Consider the following 15,837-nt stretch of genomic DNA (forward strand, 5'->3'; position numbering starts at 1 on the left):
CTCGTGAATAGTCCTAATCAGCAGTCATATGTGCCGTGTGTACAAGTGTTTTTGAGACTGGGTGATAACAGTGACCGGCTTGCAAGCACAGATTTGTATGTGTCAGCTTGTGAAAGGCACCGTATCCCAGGGTGCTGTTGGTTTTACAAAGATGCAAGAGACCCAGGAAAGGGAGACATCCATCCTTTTCAAGCTCCATAGTGAATGGGATGTTCCCATGATTGTAATTCATTTGGTCCAAGAATTAATGAAGTTTTTCCTCACAACATCAGGCCACACTACAAAACTGTCAGCCACATACCTCCTAAAGGTGACAGGCTTTAAATGTGGGGTCCAATTCTTTTTTCCCAGAATCTTCAACAAAAAAAGTTGGCCTCAACAAAAAAAGTTGGCCAGCAAGTGAGGCAAGGGACTTCCCATGGCAACCCAGTCAGTTTGTTCATAAAGATAAGTTGAGGAGAGCAAGTGCTGAAACAAGATTGTAATCTGTTTGTTAAACTGTTTTGCAATCTGGGACAAGAACTCTGTGAATGAAACTTTGCTAAATAATGACACAGCATCAAAACTAACCACAAATCCTAGCTGATGAGTCTCAGAGTCTCCATATTACCAATAAAATCTTGTGTGTAAAAGCCAACAAAAGCTGATTTCACTAAATTCTTATAATGTTATGGATCACATTCTCTGACATACTTCCATTGCTAATTTTCTGAATTTATAATTTTTTACAGTGCTGTCCTGTGTGTAAGAAATGGAATATTCAATTGAGGAGACAAGTAATCCCTTATAGTTCACTATAAATTTATTTGTCTATATCACAAAATAAAGAATCAGTTAGATAATCTGTTTCAGTTACTGAACAGCTATCTTTGGATTGTAGCTCATAATGCAACTTGTATCATAAAGCATATTGCCTCTGTCTATGTCTGTAGTAACATAATGTAAAATAAGCTTTTGTTGAATGTGAGTTCATTCATTCATTTATTCGTTCATTGTGGTCAGTAAATTCCATCAATAAGCAGAACTTTCAGAGGTGTAGAACTAACCAAGTGATACAGTAACAAATTCAAGTCAGTATCCATCTATTACTGCAGTAAAAATCGACTATCATTGTACTGCATCTTACTGTTCGTGCTTATGCCATGTAAATGTAACCTAGTAAAGTAGCTGGAATGTCTCTACCTTGGGGGAAAAAAAGACCTGTACTTTGCTCTGTTACATTAATTAGCTACTGTTTGTCTTCTGCTCTCGGCTTGATATTTACATGAATACAATGGAATTTGTCAAAGAAAATAATTTACTACTTAGGTGCCTGTTTACAGTACACTATTACTTACCATACAGCTCTGCAGTGAACATTGCTTCATATTATGTTGCTAGCAAGATTTTTCAATCCTTAATCCAGGTAACCACGTAACTTGCGTAACTTGTGGGGGAGGGTACAAAGTATTTATTTTTCTTTTTCTTTTGATTTTTTAGAGATTTCCATTTTCTTATTTTGCATAAAAAGGGACTTTATGATGCCTCTTTGAGTCAGAGCTCATAACTTTATACTAAAACCTAAACCATGAATCAAAATGCATGAAATTATTTTTATATCATGTATTTTGATTGTGTAAATCACAGTTCAGTTGAAACAAATTTTTATTACCACTAACAAACACCATGAAGGAGTAAATTTACTGAGATATTAGTGTAAGAAATCCAGGCTTTTAAAAGAAGCCTCTGCAAGATGTGCAGTTATCTACTTTACACTATATTTTACCTGCTAGCTTCTGCTGAATAAAAATTTTATTAATTTGATGCATTGCCCCAAAAGCTAATTCCAAATGCAACTGGGATGGAAACGTGGATAATAAACCAACACCCTTGTCCTTGCGTCAATGAGAACTATTTCTGAGTGCAAAACATGCTGAAATGAACTTCTTGATTAGTTTATTTCAAGGCACAGGCAGATTCTGTACAATAATATGCAGTAATCTTCCCCAGAACATGTTGTGTAATCAAAATCTTGTGTCCTTGTATGCATCATCATATACGCATTTTTGGAACTTCCTCCGAGTACCAGATTGGCATTGGTGGAAACTTGTTCTAGATTTGAGCCACCTCCGTGAACCTCAACTTTAATCACTCTGCCACTGTCTACATCCATTTTACATTGTCTTTTGTTTCTGCTACTTTTCTGTACACCCTAATTTTTCTTCAGCTTCTGCTCTGATTACTTTTCTTGTGGTTTATAGCTTCTCTTGTCTCTTGTGATTCCATCAACTGTTCATCTTTCCACTTTTATCATTCTCCATTGCTAGCTATTTTTTCCTCTATTTTCTTCTATGCTCATGTTATCTTTGTGTCATTGACTGGTCTTATGAGCCATTTTTGACTTCTTGAGTTTTCAAATTTCATTAGTTGTCAGGTTGTCTTTGATGATTCCCTCTTAGCCTGTCCTGCCATGACTCCCTTTGCTCATGACACTCAGTCATTCAAATATCTTATTGTGGTGTTTTTTTAATTTTATTCAGTTTTGTTTAACAAATATTTTATACTGTCTTGTCTCTTTATACTTGTTTACTTTTACTGATTTTTTTCCACAATTTGTTTTCAGTCAACAACTGCGGATGGTAATAGCTCAGGACCAGAGCTTGGTACAAGCAAGACTACAGGTAGTACTCTCTGAAGATGATTTAAAAACATGGGTGTCATATTTTTATGGGCCTGTATCAAACCTGTATTTAATAATGGAAAGGTAAAGTATTATATTTTTTGTAACTCTCACTTCAGTGAAAGATTTGAGCATATCCTTCCATCATCTATTAATTATATGAGAGATATCCGGAATGTGATGTTCTGAACCGTCAGTGCAACAGTTGAAAATTGTGACTGTGATTCTTTCTCTTATACAGAAAGTTAATTTCGTCATAAAATTTTGCATACATGGAACATACCGCAGTTGGAATTCAGCATCACTGTGTGTAGCAATATTGTGGCTAAGAGAGAGGACTGTAATAGAATTTCATTATAAATAATAGATTGTAACTAATTATTCTCATAGCCTCTTGCAAAAGTATATAAAATATTTTTGTATAAAGCCTGCTAGTATTTAAAGCCAAGCGTGTACACATGCAGGCTGCAGTCAGTGTTGTAATTTTTGGAAGCTCTTGAGAGAGATCTCCACAGTGCAGTCAGCATGAGAAAGCAGTCCATTCTGAGGACAGTTTCACATTCATATCACACTTTGTCTTTTTTGTCGTGGGTGGGGACAGCATTTACAGTTGTCTTCCTAAGTCTGTTATGCTCCATACCACCAGTAGGTAGTGGAATCAGCTATTAACTACTGACACGCGTGATTGATTATCATCCTCCTCTGTGGCTCTCTTTAGCAGCTCAAACTCGTATGTCACAAGCTTAGGTGTAAGCAGATTCTAGCTATATCGAATGAGAACAATAAACTGGAAACTGACAAGAGATAAAATTATTAAATGCCATCCTCACTTGACAAACTGCATGATGAAATATTGAAAATCAAAAGATGAAGAATGATACTCAACTGTAAATCTTTGTCTTGGTTATTTTCAAACCCAAACAGTAGCAAAAAATGAGAACTGGAGAACAGGTGTTGTGCTCGTAGATTGAATTACATTACAAAATTACAATACAAAATAAAAAAAAGGTGACATGTTCCACATCCACGAGGATCTCCTCAACACAGATCTATGGAACGAAAACTAATCTAATCTAATCTAATCTAATGTAGCTCGACTTCATCTGCTGCAGTCAGGTAAGAAATACCAGCCACCATGATCAAAATACCTGCTAGTAAGGTATGTGCAAAAATGATGCCAAAGTAACAAGGCCAAGTGTCATTATTTTGTTGATCTGAAACAAGAAAGGCTGTAAATCCACAGTAAGTGAAACAGTCTGCAGCACTAGAAGGATAGGCTGAACACTTTTAAGGAAAAACATTCCTCTATAGTAACACACTCTTGATGTTGGTATAGTTACATGGGACCTTAAGAAATGCATCGGAAAACTTGACCAGCAGTTCCATAGAGCACAGCTTTGACATATATAAAGTGCAAATTCCATATAGCAAGAAGAGTGTATTAGCAATCAATGCACCATAGAAGGAAACATATGTCGTCACCTATGAATAAGACTTTCCACTGTCACCCCCAAAAAAAAGTGGTGGTGGGGGGTGTTACACAGGAAATAGCTGACAGGAGGCAACTGTCATATGATGACACTGATCCTATAGTGTCCTTTGTCTATTGTTCCCTTCAAACAACTGCAAGTCTCTGAGACAATCAATTCCATAAAAACTGAAAGGACATCTGATGTGAAGGCGTGTTTATTGTCTCTCAAGTTAGTGTCACAGGAAAGTGCCCAGACATGGCAGCGGAGTGGCTGTGAGCAGATGGGCCACTGGAGGTGGTGGTGGGAACCATAAACAGGAAAGTTGAGACCAATGTAGTTACCAGAGATCTCATGACTAGCATAGGTGATTGTGAGAATAGTTTGTTAATTTGCAAAAGGCAATAACATGCAAATCGGAAACCAGTTTGAAGCACAAGTGTGTTGCAGTCTAACATAGAGTATCCAAAGAGCAAGCTCAAAAAAGGCAGCAAGATGTAGCCAGGTCGCTTACAAGACGCAGAATGATGCTTGACATATTGTTTTGTACAGCACTGGAGATTGATTGTCAGTCCACTGTGCTTGGAAACGCTGTGATCACCTGACCTGATGCAAACACTGTGCACAATATTATCTACTGTTGACTTGGGCACCTCTAGGACTTCTGATTCATCATCAGAGTTGGTATCTGCATCACACAGTGCTAAAATATATGTAAAGTGGTAACTGTGCAGATAGCCCAGCTCATTAAAGTGCCTCCTTCTGGGACTCGGGGAGGTGTGCCAGCCCCAAATTGAATCTACCTCGTGGGTTAACAACAGGGGCTGTGTGCATGTCAGCCTGGATGTAATTTTTGGGTGGTTTCCCATAGCCACTGAGATAAATACAAGACTTGTACCACATTCCACCTCAGTTACATGTTCACAAACTCTTTGAAAAACGTTTTCGCATTTGACCGTGCAATGTACACTAGAGGCAGAAGATTACATGGATACATATGTCAACTTATTTCAGTAAAGGTACATTTTGAAAGAGTTTTACCATCAGAACTTTCTTTTCCTTTTGAGAGAATACAAATGGGTCATGAATGTGCTATGTCATTGAACAACTCTGCTATAAAAAGTGTGTATATTCCTCAATATCTGAGGTTATCGGTGAAGGGATCATGTAATAGGGCTATGAGAAGCTGGATATTGCTTCTGGGATATTCCAGAAAGACTTGGCAGGAACGTAGCCACTCTACATGATTTCTGGCAGCCATGGTCATGATAATGTACGGTCACAAGGAGACTGGGCTTCAAACGGCCATTTGACACTATTGTGAGTGAAGCCATCATCTTTGGCATACAGCTCTGGTGCATCATACTGCATTTGCAGCAGCAATTTGAGCAGCAGTTGGCACTACATTGACACAACAAACTGTTACAAATCAGTTAATTCAAGGATAGCTGCTAGTCAACGTGCATTACACTCACCCCAAACCACCATTTGGGTCTTCAGTGGTGTCAAGCAAGAGCTCATTGATAGGGAGGTTGGAGTTCTGTTGTGTGTTATGGAAAAATCTGATTCTGCCTCGGTACCAGTGATGCCCATGTGTTGGTTAGGACAACAGTTGAGACCCTCCAGCCAACCTGTCTGCATGCTAGACAGACTGAATCTCCACCTGCAGGTATGGTCTGGAGTGTGATTTTGTACGACTGCACGAGCACTAATGAGGTGTTTTCTAACAGATAACATGCACCCACTTAACGCTGTTGTTACCCAGCACGCTGTACAATGTGTCAGCATTTTGCCTTGGTCTGCTTGGGATCTGTCTCCAATCGAGCACATATGGGACATTATCGGACGACAACTCCTGCATCATCCACAAACAGCTTTAACTGTCCCTGTGTTGACTGAGTGCAACAGACATGGAACACTGTACCAAAAACTGACATCTGGCACCTGGGAAACACAATGCAAACATGTCTGGGTGCTTGCTTTCAATATTTTGACGACTGCACAGATTATTAATTTAACAGCACCACACATTTGCAATGACTTATGGTGCACTTACATTAACCTTTGACCTTGCTATGTTAATCACTTAAATATTTTACCTATACAAATGTATTCCCAAAATTTCATTACTGTACATTAATTATTTTCTTGGTGGTAGGTCTTTTCATCAGTGTATTAAGTCTTTGTTATGCATATTTTTATGTTTTCATAGTACTTATCATTTTCATTTATAGTTATTTCATCTGGAACTCCTTGTATAAGAAGTGATATGCGATATTACACAATGAAACAACTGTATTAAATATTGGATACTGAATTTTTATTTATTTTTAACTGTGAACGAAATTTATTGTAGGCATGTAGTACAAAAATTGCCATGCTCTTCTATTTTTAGTGTTGCTGGAGCTAAAGAAGCCCAGGCCATGCGCTCTCCAGAAATGGTCCCAGTAATGGACCATATGTTCAAAGATTTTTCTGAACTGTACAGATTAATTTCATCAGGGCAGCAGGTGGAGTTCACCATTGAGGATATGTTCTCATTCTTTGAAGATAGTGAAACAAGGTGAGCTGTAGGTATTAATATATCAGTCACAATTAATACATCAGTCACAATATTTATTCTGTTTCTATTCCTTTAATATTTGTTATGAAACAATGAATGTATTGGATGCACAGTGAGTGCCCAATTTTTCAAAAGTTTTAGAGACTTCATGCAGGAAGGGATAGTGCTAAAGTGCTACATGAAGTTGATGATCATACACAGTATAGATTAGAGGTCCTCAATCATTTCGTTCCAGTAGGCTGCATTGTTAAATAGTGAGTGTCTTGTGGGCTGCACATACTTCCAATCTTCATGTATGAAAGGTTTTGAAAAGAAAGTAATTTTTTTTTTTTGTTTTTTGCTAGTAACAGTTTTAAAAATTAACTTAAAATGTAATATGTATTATAGTATAGTGAAAGAAATAGTAAAGCACAATTTTGTTTAAGAAGACAAAAACCAAGAACAAAATAAATGGGATTTTACCAGCTTCCTTAACCAAAGTCACCTGTGTGGTGGTACTCGACTTAGAGGTAAGCTTGTTTGAATCCTGGCAGTGGAAAATTCTTGCTGTCAGTATTCAGCTGCAAGGGGAGGAGAGATGGTGTCGCACTGTTCCTGATCGGCAGTTTTTTTGCCAATGCCCTGCATTAAATTCTAATCCTCTGCAGTATCTCATGAAAAGAGGGCATGTGACACTTTTGATAGTGATCTGTCCATTGGTCATGGACGTTAAGCCCAATAGCCCACTTGGTGTTAATCGAGAGAAGTAGCATGTGTGTCATCACCGGGTCTCACCCTCTTCCTTCCCTTCATCCATAACAACATAAACCCAACACTATGTCTTATGCTTACTCATCATGGTCATCCACATGAGACAGATACATGCTTGATGGTTGGAGACAGGTGGTTGTAAACCACCTTCATTTGGACTTTGCTATGAGAAGTAGTGGACCAGCCCTACGTCAGCTCCCCTAAGCTCATTTCCTGACTGTTGGACCACTTTCACTTTTTTGACTTAGGATTTCATAGCTACGCCTAAGAGATAATTTAATGCCACTCAGCTAGCCTTAATGAAGCTGATTCTCCCACACTATACAATGAATGACAATGTAAATGGGTCGTAATTGTTAAAACTGCAACCTACAGATCACATTGGAATTATTAGCTTCTTTTTCCAAATGGTTTGTTGTGAGCTCTACGTGCTATATGAAAACACTTAAAATCTCTGCTGTATTTGTTCCCTTTATAGTGACCAAAAAATTATGGCTGTTTGGGGCACACAAAATAGTTGCGGGTTGCCAAAAGTTGATATAGACAGTTCTCAGAAATAATTTTTGTTTATGTGTCCAGTCTTCAGAGTTAGTGTTTTGTAACTTGTCAAGGGACCCAGGTGTTTATGATTGGCATCTACTCTTCTGCAATGATCATATACTTAAATAGTTAAGCTCTGAACTTTCATTCAAGAGGACAGAGGTTTAAATCTCCTTCCAGCCAATCAGATTTAGATTTTCTGTGGTTTCTGTAAATCATTTATGCTATTTGGCCTAAGGATGTCTCCAAAACATGATGCAGAGCTTGTAAATCAGCTCTGTGACAGGGCTAATTCTTCACCAATAGTATTTAACTATGCTTTCCTGCCCTTGTGTGTATTGCTCAGCGGGAAGAAGTTAGTAACCCATTTCTGATTTGGATTCATGTGTTGTTCGTGGTAGTATTGTAGTGATCTTAATGTGGGATATCCTCTTTATTCAGCCAGCAGTACGTACTTAAGATGACATACCTACTCTTTGTCAGATTGCAATTTACAACCATATGGATCATATCTCACTTACATCCAAAGGTAATTTAATACTGCTAGGTTCTTATAAGCTTTCACATTCTCAATGTGGGAATTAGTTCTATAATGTACCAGGTAAATAATGTTATTTACATAAACCAATTATGAAATCAGCCACACCCGAATTCCTTCATTATCCCGTTGCTGTACTGACCCAGTGATCACCCGTAACTGCAGTATTCTTATGATCCATCAACTCGGTTAGTCACATTATCTTTTTTTTAAATATAAAACAATTAGTGTATCATCCATTTTTTGTAAACATTGGCTCTTTGATTTGAAAATTCTTCACATATTGGAGAGATATTGGCATACATCATGAAATTTCAGACTTCTGCACTTTTTATTTATAAACCACATAATTTGTTTTCACCAGAGGTCATTACTTCTGCACAGTTGAGTGATATAGCTTCTGATACTTAATATCCTCCTCTCATATTAAATGCAGATTATATTTAAACTTCAACATTCACTTCATTGAACTGTTTAGAATGTTCTACCTAAAGCATATTTGAGTATCAGTTACCACATTAGACTGATTTCTTATCACAATCAGATTAAAAAAAACACTTGTCCACTTGCATAAGATTTTTTTAATATCCAAAGATAACTTCTATCTTTTTTGAAATGTCAAATTAAATCCCATCTTTATCAGTGTGTTTTGTAAAATAGTATTACTTTTTCGATTACAACTTTTTCGTAAATTATCTTCACAAAATTTTAAAGAAAAATCAGAACACCAGTTTCTTCAAATTAATTCAAAAAAATACGTGAAAGATTTATTTGAACACAATGCACGCAGCATCATGTAACGTCATAACACTTTTAATAACAAGATCAGATTACTACTCTTGACCTTTGAAGATCTCAGTACTGACTAAAAGCTCTTCCCCCCTCCCCCCCCCCCCCCCCCCCCCCAAAAAAAAATCTTTCTTTTTATATTGCTAACAATAACAGGAATACCAAGAACTTGATGCTCTTGGCATCTTCATGATCCCTCTGGCTGCCAATTTGATGGCAAATATGTCTGGTCCTGTCAACAAAGCTATACAGATACAAACCATGGCTTGCTCTGACAGCTTCAGTTGGACTAGCATTCCTGGGGGGGGGGGGGGGGGGGGGGGGGGATGATATTGTGAAACTCCAACTAACATCCAAGGAGTTGTTTCCAAAATGAATCTGGAGTGTATGCTAAGTCATTTCTTCATGAAACACTATTTTAGGAATGTTGCTGTAGTGAAGTATGCAGGAAGTCCTCTTTGAAGTTTGAAAAGCAGAAGAGAGGGTTGACAGAAATTAAGCTGGGAGGCCAGTTTTAAACAGTGAGAAAAAAGTCAATCACTATGTTGTTATGAATATCTCTCTCTCTCTCTCTCTCTCTCTCTCTCTCTCTCTCACACACACACACACACACACACACACACACACACACACACACACACCTGCGGGTTCAGAGGTTAGAATTGGCCCGTGGTATTCCTGTGTGTCGTAAGAGGTGACTGAAAGGAGTCTCCAACGTTTCGGCTTTTCTGTGATGGGTCCCCTGTAGGATTTGACTTCCAATTTCAAAATTTTTTCGAAGAGCACTCCACCTCTTGGGCGAGGATACATCCCTGGGTGCGTTTTCCACCATGCAATAGACAGTGTCGCTTTCTGCACCGACGATGTCCATGGACTTCCTTGCATCTGATATCCAGCACGGTAGCCAGTCTGCTGTGGTGGAGCCGCCATGTACCCTGTTGTTTGTAGCTCCCTGCCAACACAGGGATCGCTCTGCTGATGCCTGTGCCATTAACTCCCCAAGTATGCCAAGGAGTAGATGCCTATCTCCCAGGAGCATCGAGACTCCCAGCAATGGCCATCCTGCCAGGTGGACTTCCCTGAGGCTAGGTGGCGCCAGTGGGGAGGGCCCTTAGTCGGAGTGGGTGGCATCAGGGCGGATGACCCACAATCAGTGAAGCGTGATGCATCATATCTTGCTGGTGGCCAACCATCAGCAGTCTCTTAAGCATTCGAGGGCTCAATTTAATGCAAACACATATGACTCCAAATCGTTCCCCTTCCTGGCCACACCATGGGAGGAACGAAAGGCTACGATTGGCAGTGAAGCTTATTCGCCCCGGTACCTAGTATGTACGAGAGCTGATAGGGAGCTTTTCATGATGATAAAGCCTCAGTTCTTTGTAGAGCATTTAGGGGACAAGTTTGGGGAGGTGGAGGGCATTTGCGCTCTGGGTCGGTTTTGATAAAAATTGCATCCTCTGTCCAGTCACGGGCATTACTCACTTGTGCCCCATAAGAGTTAACATGTGATCTAGGGTATTATATTCCACAGGGACCTTCTTTTGCAGTCTGATGATAAGCTGTGCGCCAATTTAGAGTGGCGAGGTATTCATTTTGTCCGGCACTTTCATTGGGGTCTAAGGGATAATCGGGTTGCCACTGATGCCTTCATCTTGGCCTTTGAGGGTGATACATTGCCTGAGAAGGTCAAGGTAATGGTCTACCACTGTGATGTCAAGCCGTATATCCCTTCCCCAATGTGGTGCTGGAAGTTCGGCCATATGTCTTCCCGCTGTACTTCCAGCCTCATATGTAAAGATTTCAGACGCCCATCACACCCCAATACTCCATGTGCTCGGCCTCATATCTGTGTCAACTGTGGAGAGCATCATTCACCTTGCTTGCCAGACTGCAGGATTTTACAGAAAGAGAGGAAAATCTTTCGAATATACGTCCCTTTACCGACTGACCTACACTGAGGCTAATCAGAAGGTTAAATGCCTCCATCCTGTTCATATGACCTCCTCTTACACTGCTGCTGCCACTGTTCTAACCCTAGCCCCATCAGCTCCAACTACAACAGTCGTCTCTCAGAGAGCTGGAAGGCTACACCTGCCCCGTTTATGGTGGGGGGCACTTCCCTCCCTGTTGCTCCTGCACCACCTAATTCGGGAGCACCCCCCCCCCTCCCCCCCTTCCAACCATTGGGAATGTCTTCCCCACTTCTAAGCTGGAGAAGTATCCAATTTCTTTGGTTCCTCTCGCTTGGAAAGGGTTTCCTGTGTCCCTCCCTTCCCAGGTTTCTCCTAGTGGGAAGGCTGAAGCACGCCAGTGGCTGATGTGTCCAGAAGCAACTGGTCGTAAGGCTTCACGGTCGTCCTCAGTCCTGGAAACTGAATTTGTGAAGGCCTCCCAGCCAGAGAAACCAAAGGATCAGCGAGAAAAGTCGAAAAGTTGAAAAAGAAGGCTCCTAAGACCAAGGATATTGCGGTGGAACCCCCACCACCACCACCACCACCACCACCACCACCACCACCACCGCTACTTACCAGCATTGCATCTGAGGATGAAGTGGAGATTCTGGTTTTTGCTGAGGACCTAGATCTCGCCGGGTCCTCAGACACAATGGATTTCACTCCCACAGGTACTCAATCGGTGGCAGCAGGTGACCCAGCAGCGTAATCTGCCTCCTCGGTCCCCTCATGCATTTTTCGGCCGTGGACAGTGTCATTCTCCAGTGGAATTGAAGCGGTTTTTTCCCACCACCATGCTGAGCTCCATCAACTTATCAGCCTTCACCCTTTCGTTTGCATTGCACTCCAGGGAACTTGGTTTCTGGTGTTGTGAACCCCCGCCCTCCGTGGCTATCCAGGTTTTTATAAGAATCTGGTGGAGTCAGCGTCTACGTCCTTCTCTCTTTGCAGCGAGCATGTGCCTCTTCAAACGCCTTTAGAGGCTGTCACTGTTAGGGTGTGGATGTTGCAGGCAGTTACCATCTGCAGTATCTATCTTCCACCATATGGTGATGTCCCATTGCATGTATTGGCTGCGCTGATAGCCCAACTGCCACCATCTTTCCTGTTACTGGGTGAATTCAGTGCCCATAACCCTTTGGGGGGTGGATTGGTGGCAACAGGCCAAGGCACTGTCTTTGAGCAAGTGTTGGCACAGCTCAACCTTTCTCTTTTAAATGATGGTGCACACATTTCAGTGTGGCGCAAGGCACGTACTCAGCCATCGACCTTTCGGTCTGCAGCCCTGGCCTTCTACTGTTTGTCACTGCTCCAGCGTCACTCACCTGAGCGCCTCCCCAGATGGGCTTTGAATAAGGCTGACTGGGTCTCGTTCGCCTCCTTTGCCACTATTGAGCCTCTTTCTCATGATGTCATTGATTTGGTGGTTCACACAGTCACCAGTAGCATCCTTTCTGCAGCGGAATCTGCAATTCCCTGTTCTTCTGGGTCCCCTTGGCGGAGGACTGTGCCTTGGTGGTCATCAGAGATCACTGAGGCGATTCGCAATCGCAGGCGCGCCCTCCACTGTCATAAGTGGCACCCTTCACTGGACCACCTCATTAAATTTGAACGGCTCCGTGCCCAACTCCTTATTTGCCAATGGAAGCAGAAGTGCTGGGAAAGGTATGTCTCCACCATTGGCACCCGTACCTCTCCATCACAAGTTTTGGCCAAGATTAGGCGACTCTGTGGATAATCAGACCCCCCTCAGTTTACCTGGGATTCCCCTGAATGGAGCAGTCTGTACTGAATCAGACATGATTGCAGAACTCTTAGCAGAGCATTATGCTCAGAGTTCTGCTTCTACAAATTACCTGCTGGCCTTCCGCTCCCTGAAAGAACGGTTGGAACGGCGGAGCCTTTCATTCCATACGTGCCACCCTGATTCGTACAATGCTCCATTCAGTGAGTGGGAATTCCAAAGTGCCCTCGCCGCTTGCCCTGATACGGCTCCTGGGCTGGATCGCATCCCGTATCAGATGCTCAAACACCTATCGGTGGACTGCCGGCGACACCTCCTAGACCTTTTCAACTGTGTCTGGGTTGAGAGTGAGTTCCCGTCTCAGTAGCGGGAAAGCATTATCATACCAGTGTTGAAACCTGGATAGAACCCACTGAGGTGGACAGCTACCACCCTATTAGCCTCGCCAACATTTTGTGCAAGTTGCTTGAACGTATGTTGAGCCGGAGGTTGAGTTGTCTCCTTGAGTCTCGGGGTCTTCTGGCTCTGTCTTAGGATGGGTTCTGTAAGGATTGCTCTGCCACTGATAATCTTTTCTGCCATCTGTATGGCCTTTGCCTGTATCAGCATCTGGTAGCCATCTTTTTTGACATGCGGAAGGCATACAATACCACATGGCAAGTTGCAAGTTGGTTCCTCCCGAGTCCAGGAGAATGGGGTCGAGGGCTCTGTCTTGAGTGTTGCCTCTTTTTAGTTGCTATCAATGGGCTAGCTGCAGCTGTGGAAATGTCCATATCAGCTTCTTTGTATACTGATGACTTTTGCCTGTACTATAGCTCCAATGGCTTTGCGGTTGCTGAATGGCAGCTACAGGACGCTATCCGCAGGGCGCAACCTTGGGCCATTGCACATGGCTTCCAGTTCTTGGCAGACTTGCGTCATGCATTTCTGGTGGCATTCACCCTGAGCCACAGCTTTATCTTGATGGCGAACCCCTTACTGTGGTGGAGACGCATCGGTTTTTGGACTTGGTTTTCGATACCCGGTTGACTTGGCTACCTCATATTCGGCAGCTTAAACAAATGTGCTGGCACAATCTTAATGCTCTTCATTGCTTGTGTCACACCAGCTGGAATGCCGATTGGTCTACCCTTCTATGATTGTATCAGGTGTTGATTCAGTCCCGTCTCAATTATGGGAGCCTTGCTTACTATTCGGCATCACCTTCTGTGTTGCTGTTGTTTGACCCCATACTTCACTGTGGGATCTGACTCGCAACTGGAGCTTTCTGTACAAGCACTGTAAACAGCATACTTATGGAGTCTGGTGTCCCTCCATTGCGGATCCGGCGCCAGTGACTTCTGCCTGCTTATGCTGCACATCTTTTTAGCTTGCCCAGGCATCCCAATTACCATCTCCTGTTCCCCAATTTGGTTGTCCATCTTCCAGAACAGCAGTCCTTGTCAGGGTGTACGATCACTGTGTGTGTCTGAGCTTCAGTTTCTCCCTCTTCCACCTCTTTTCCGGGCCCATATATGCATACCCCCGTGGTGTGTGCCCCGCCCATGCCTTCGGCTGGATTTGGCACAGGGTCCGAAGGACTCAGGCCCTCCTGAGACCTTACGCTCCCACTTTCTTTCCATCCTTGCTGCATTTCATAGATCTGCCATGGCCTATACTGCCGGTTCGATGGTTACTGGTCCAGTTGGTTATACTATTACTCTTGGGGATAATTCTGAACAGTGCTCATTGCTGACTGGCTGCAGTGTTTTCACTGCCGAGGTGGTAGCCATCTCTCAAGCCCTAGAGTATATCCACTCCTGCTCAGGTGAGTCCTATGTTATCTCTAGTGACTCCCTGAGCAGTTTACTAGCTGTCAACCAATGTTTACCTCGCACTCGTCTGGTGATGGCTATCCAGGAGTCCATCCATACTCTTGCCCGTTGCGGCCGCTCCGTGGTTTTTATGTGGACCCTGGGTCATGTCAGCATCCCGCGTGATGAACGTGGTGACACGCTGGCCAAACAGGCTGACCATGCACTGGCCCTGGAGATTGGCCTCTTGGAGTGTGATTTCTAGCCAGTTTTGCAGCAGAAGGTCCTTCGTACATGGAGTGATGAATGGTGCACCTTGCCTTCACCCAACAAACTTTGGGTTATCAAGGAAACTACAGGTGTTTGGTGCTCCTCCACGCGAGCCTCTCGCAAGGACTAAGTTGTTCTCTGCGAGCTACGCATTGGCCATACCTGGCTATGCATGAGCATTTACTGCGTCACGAGGACATGCCTCTGTGTCGCTGTGGATCAGCGTTGACAGTGGTCCACTTCTTGTTGGACTGTGCTTTTAACTGCACTAGGGCAGCAGTTTACACTGCCTGATATACTCCTTGCACTTTTTACAGACGATGCTGCCATGGCAGGCTTAGTTTTGAGTTTTATTCACGCAGGGGGATTTTATCGCTCGATCTGACGGTTTGTGTCTTTTTTTGTGTTGAGTCTGGCCTTTGGCCTACGGGTTTAGATTGGGGTTTTTAGTGTGTCTCTTGGTGGTTGACTTTTCCTTTTTTGTTACCATGGTTGGCCAACCATTGTAACACTCTGTGTGTTTTTTAATTCCTCTTTTCTGCTCTTTGTCTATGACTTTCTTGTTCTGTGTTGTCCTCATTGTCTGTGGTGTTTGAGAGAGAGAGAGAGAGAGAGAGAGAGAGAGAGTATTTGTTGTATCGTTTGACTGCCAAGGAAACATCTCAAGGTGGCCTGGTTTTAATGAGCTGATTTTCTGTGGTATCAGTAGACTTGCTGACAGATATTTACAGAGCAAGATCTGACAAGTATTTGGAACAGAGTCCAGC

At 42.5% G+C, this 15,837-nt stretch overlaps 1 protein-coding gene across 8 annotated transcripts in view; it reads left to right on the plus strand.

The window, feature by feature from the left end:
* The window catches only part of LOC126267949 (transcriptional protein SWT1), a 275,635-nt gene that overhangs the window by 218,919 nt on the left and 40,879 nt on the right, over positions 1-15,837 (plus strand). For all 8 annotated transcript variants that reach the window (XR_007549053.1, XM_049973281.1, XM_049973275.1 and 5 more), the window contains 2 exons: positions 2,603-2,743; positions 6,524-6,691. Coding sequence is in view for 7 of the 8 variants with exons in the window: in XM_049973281.1 (XP_049829238.1) it covers positions 2,603-2,743; positions 6,524-6,691 (309 nt within the window). In the remaining variant the exon portion in view is untranslated. The remainder of the gene's footprint in view (positions 1-2,602; positions 2,744-6,523; positions 6,692-15,837) is intronic.

The sequence above is a fragment of the Schistocerca gregaria genome, chromosome 4 (genome assembly GCF_023897955.1).
Source record: "Schistocerca gregaria isolate iqSchGreg1 chromosome 4, iqSchGreg1.2, whole genome shotgun sequence".
Lineage (NCBI taxonomy): Eukaryota > Metazoa > Arthropoda > Insecta > Orthoptera > Acrididae > Schistocerca > Schistocerca gregaria.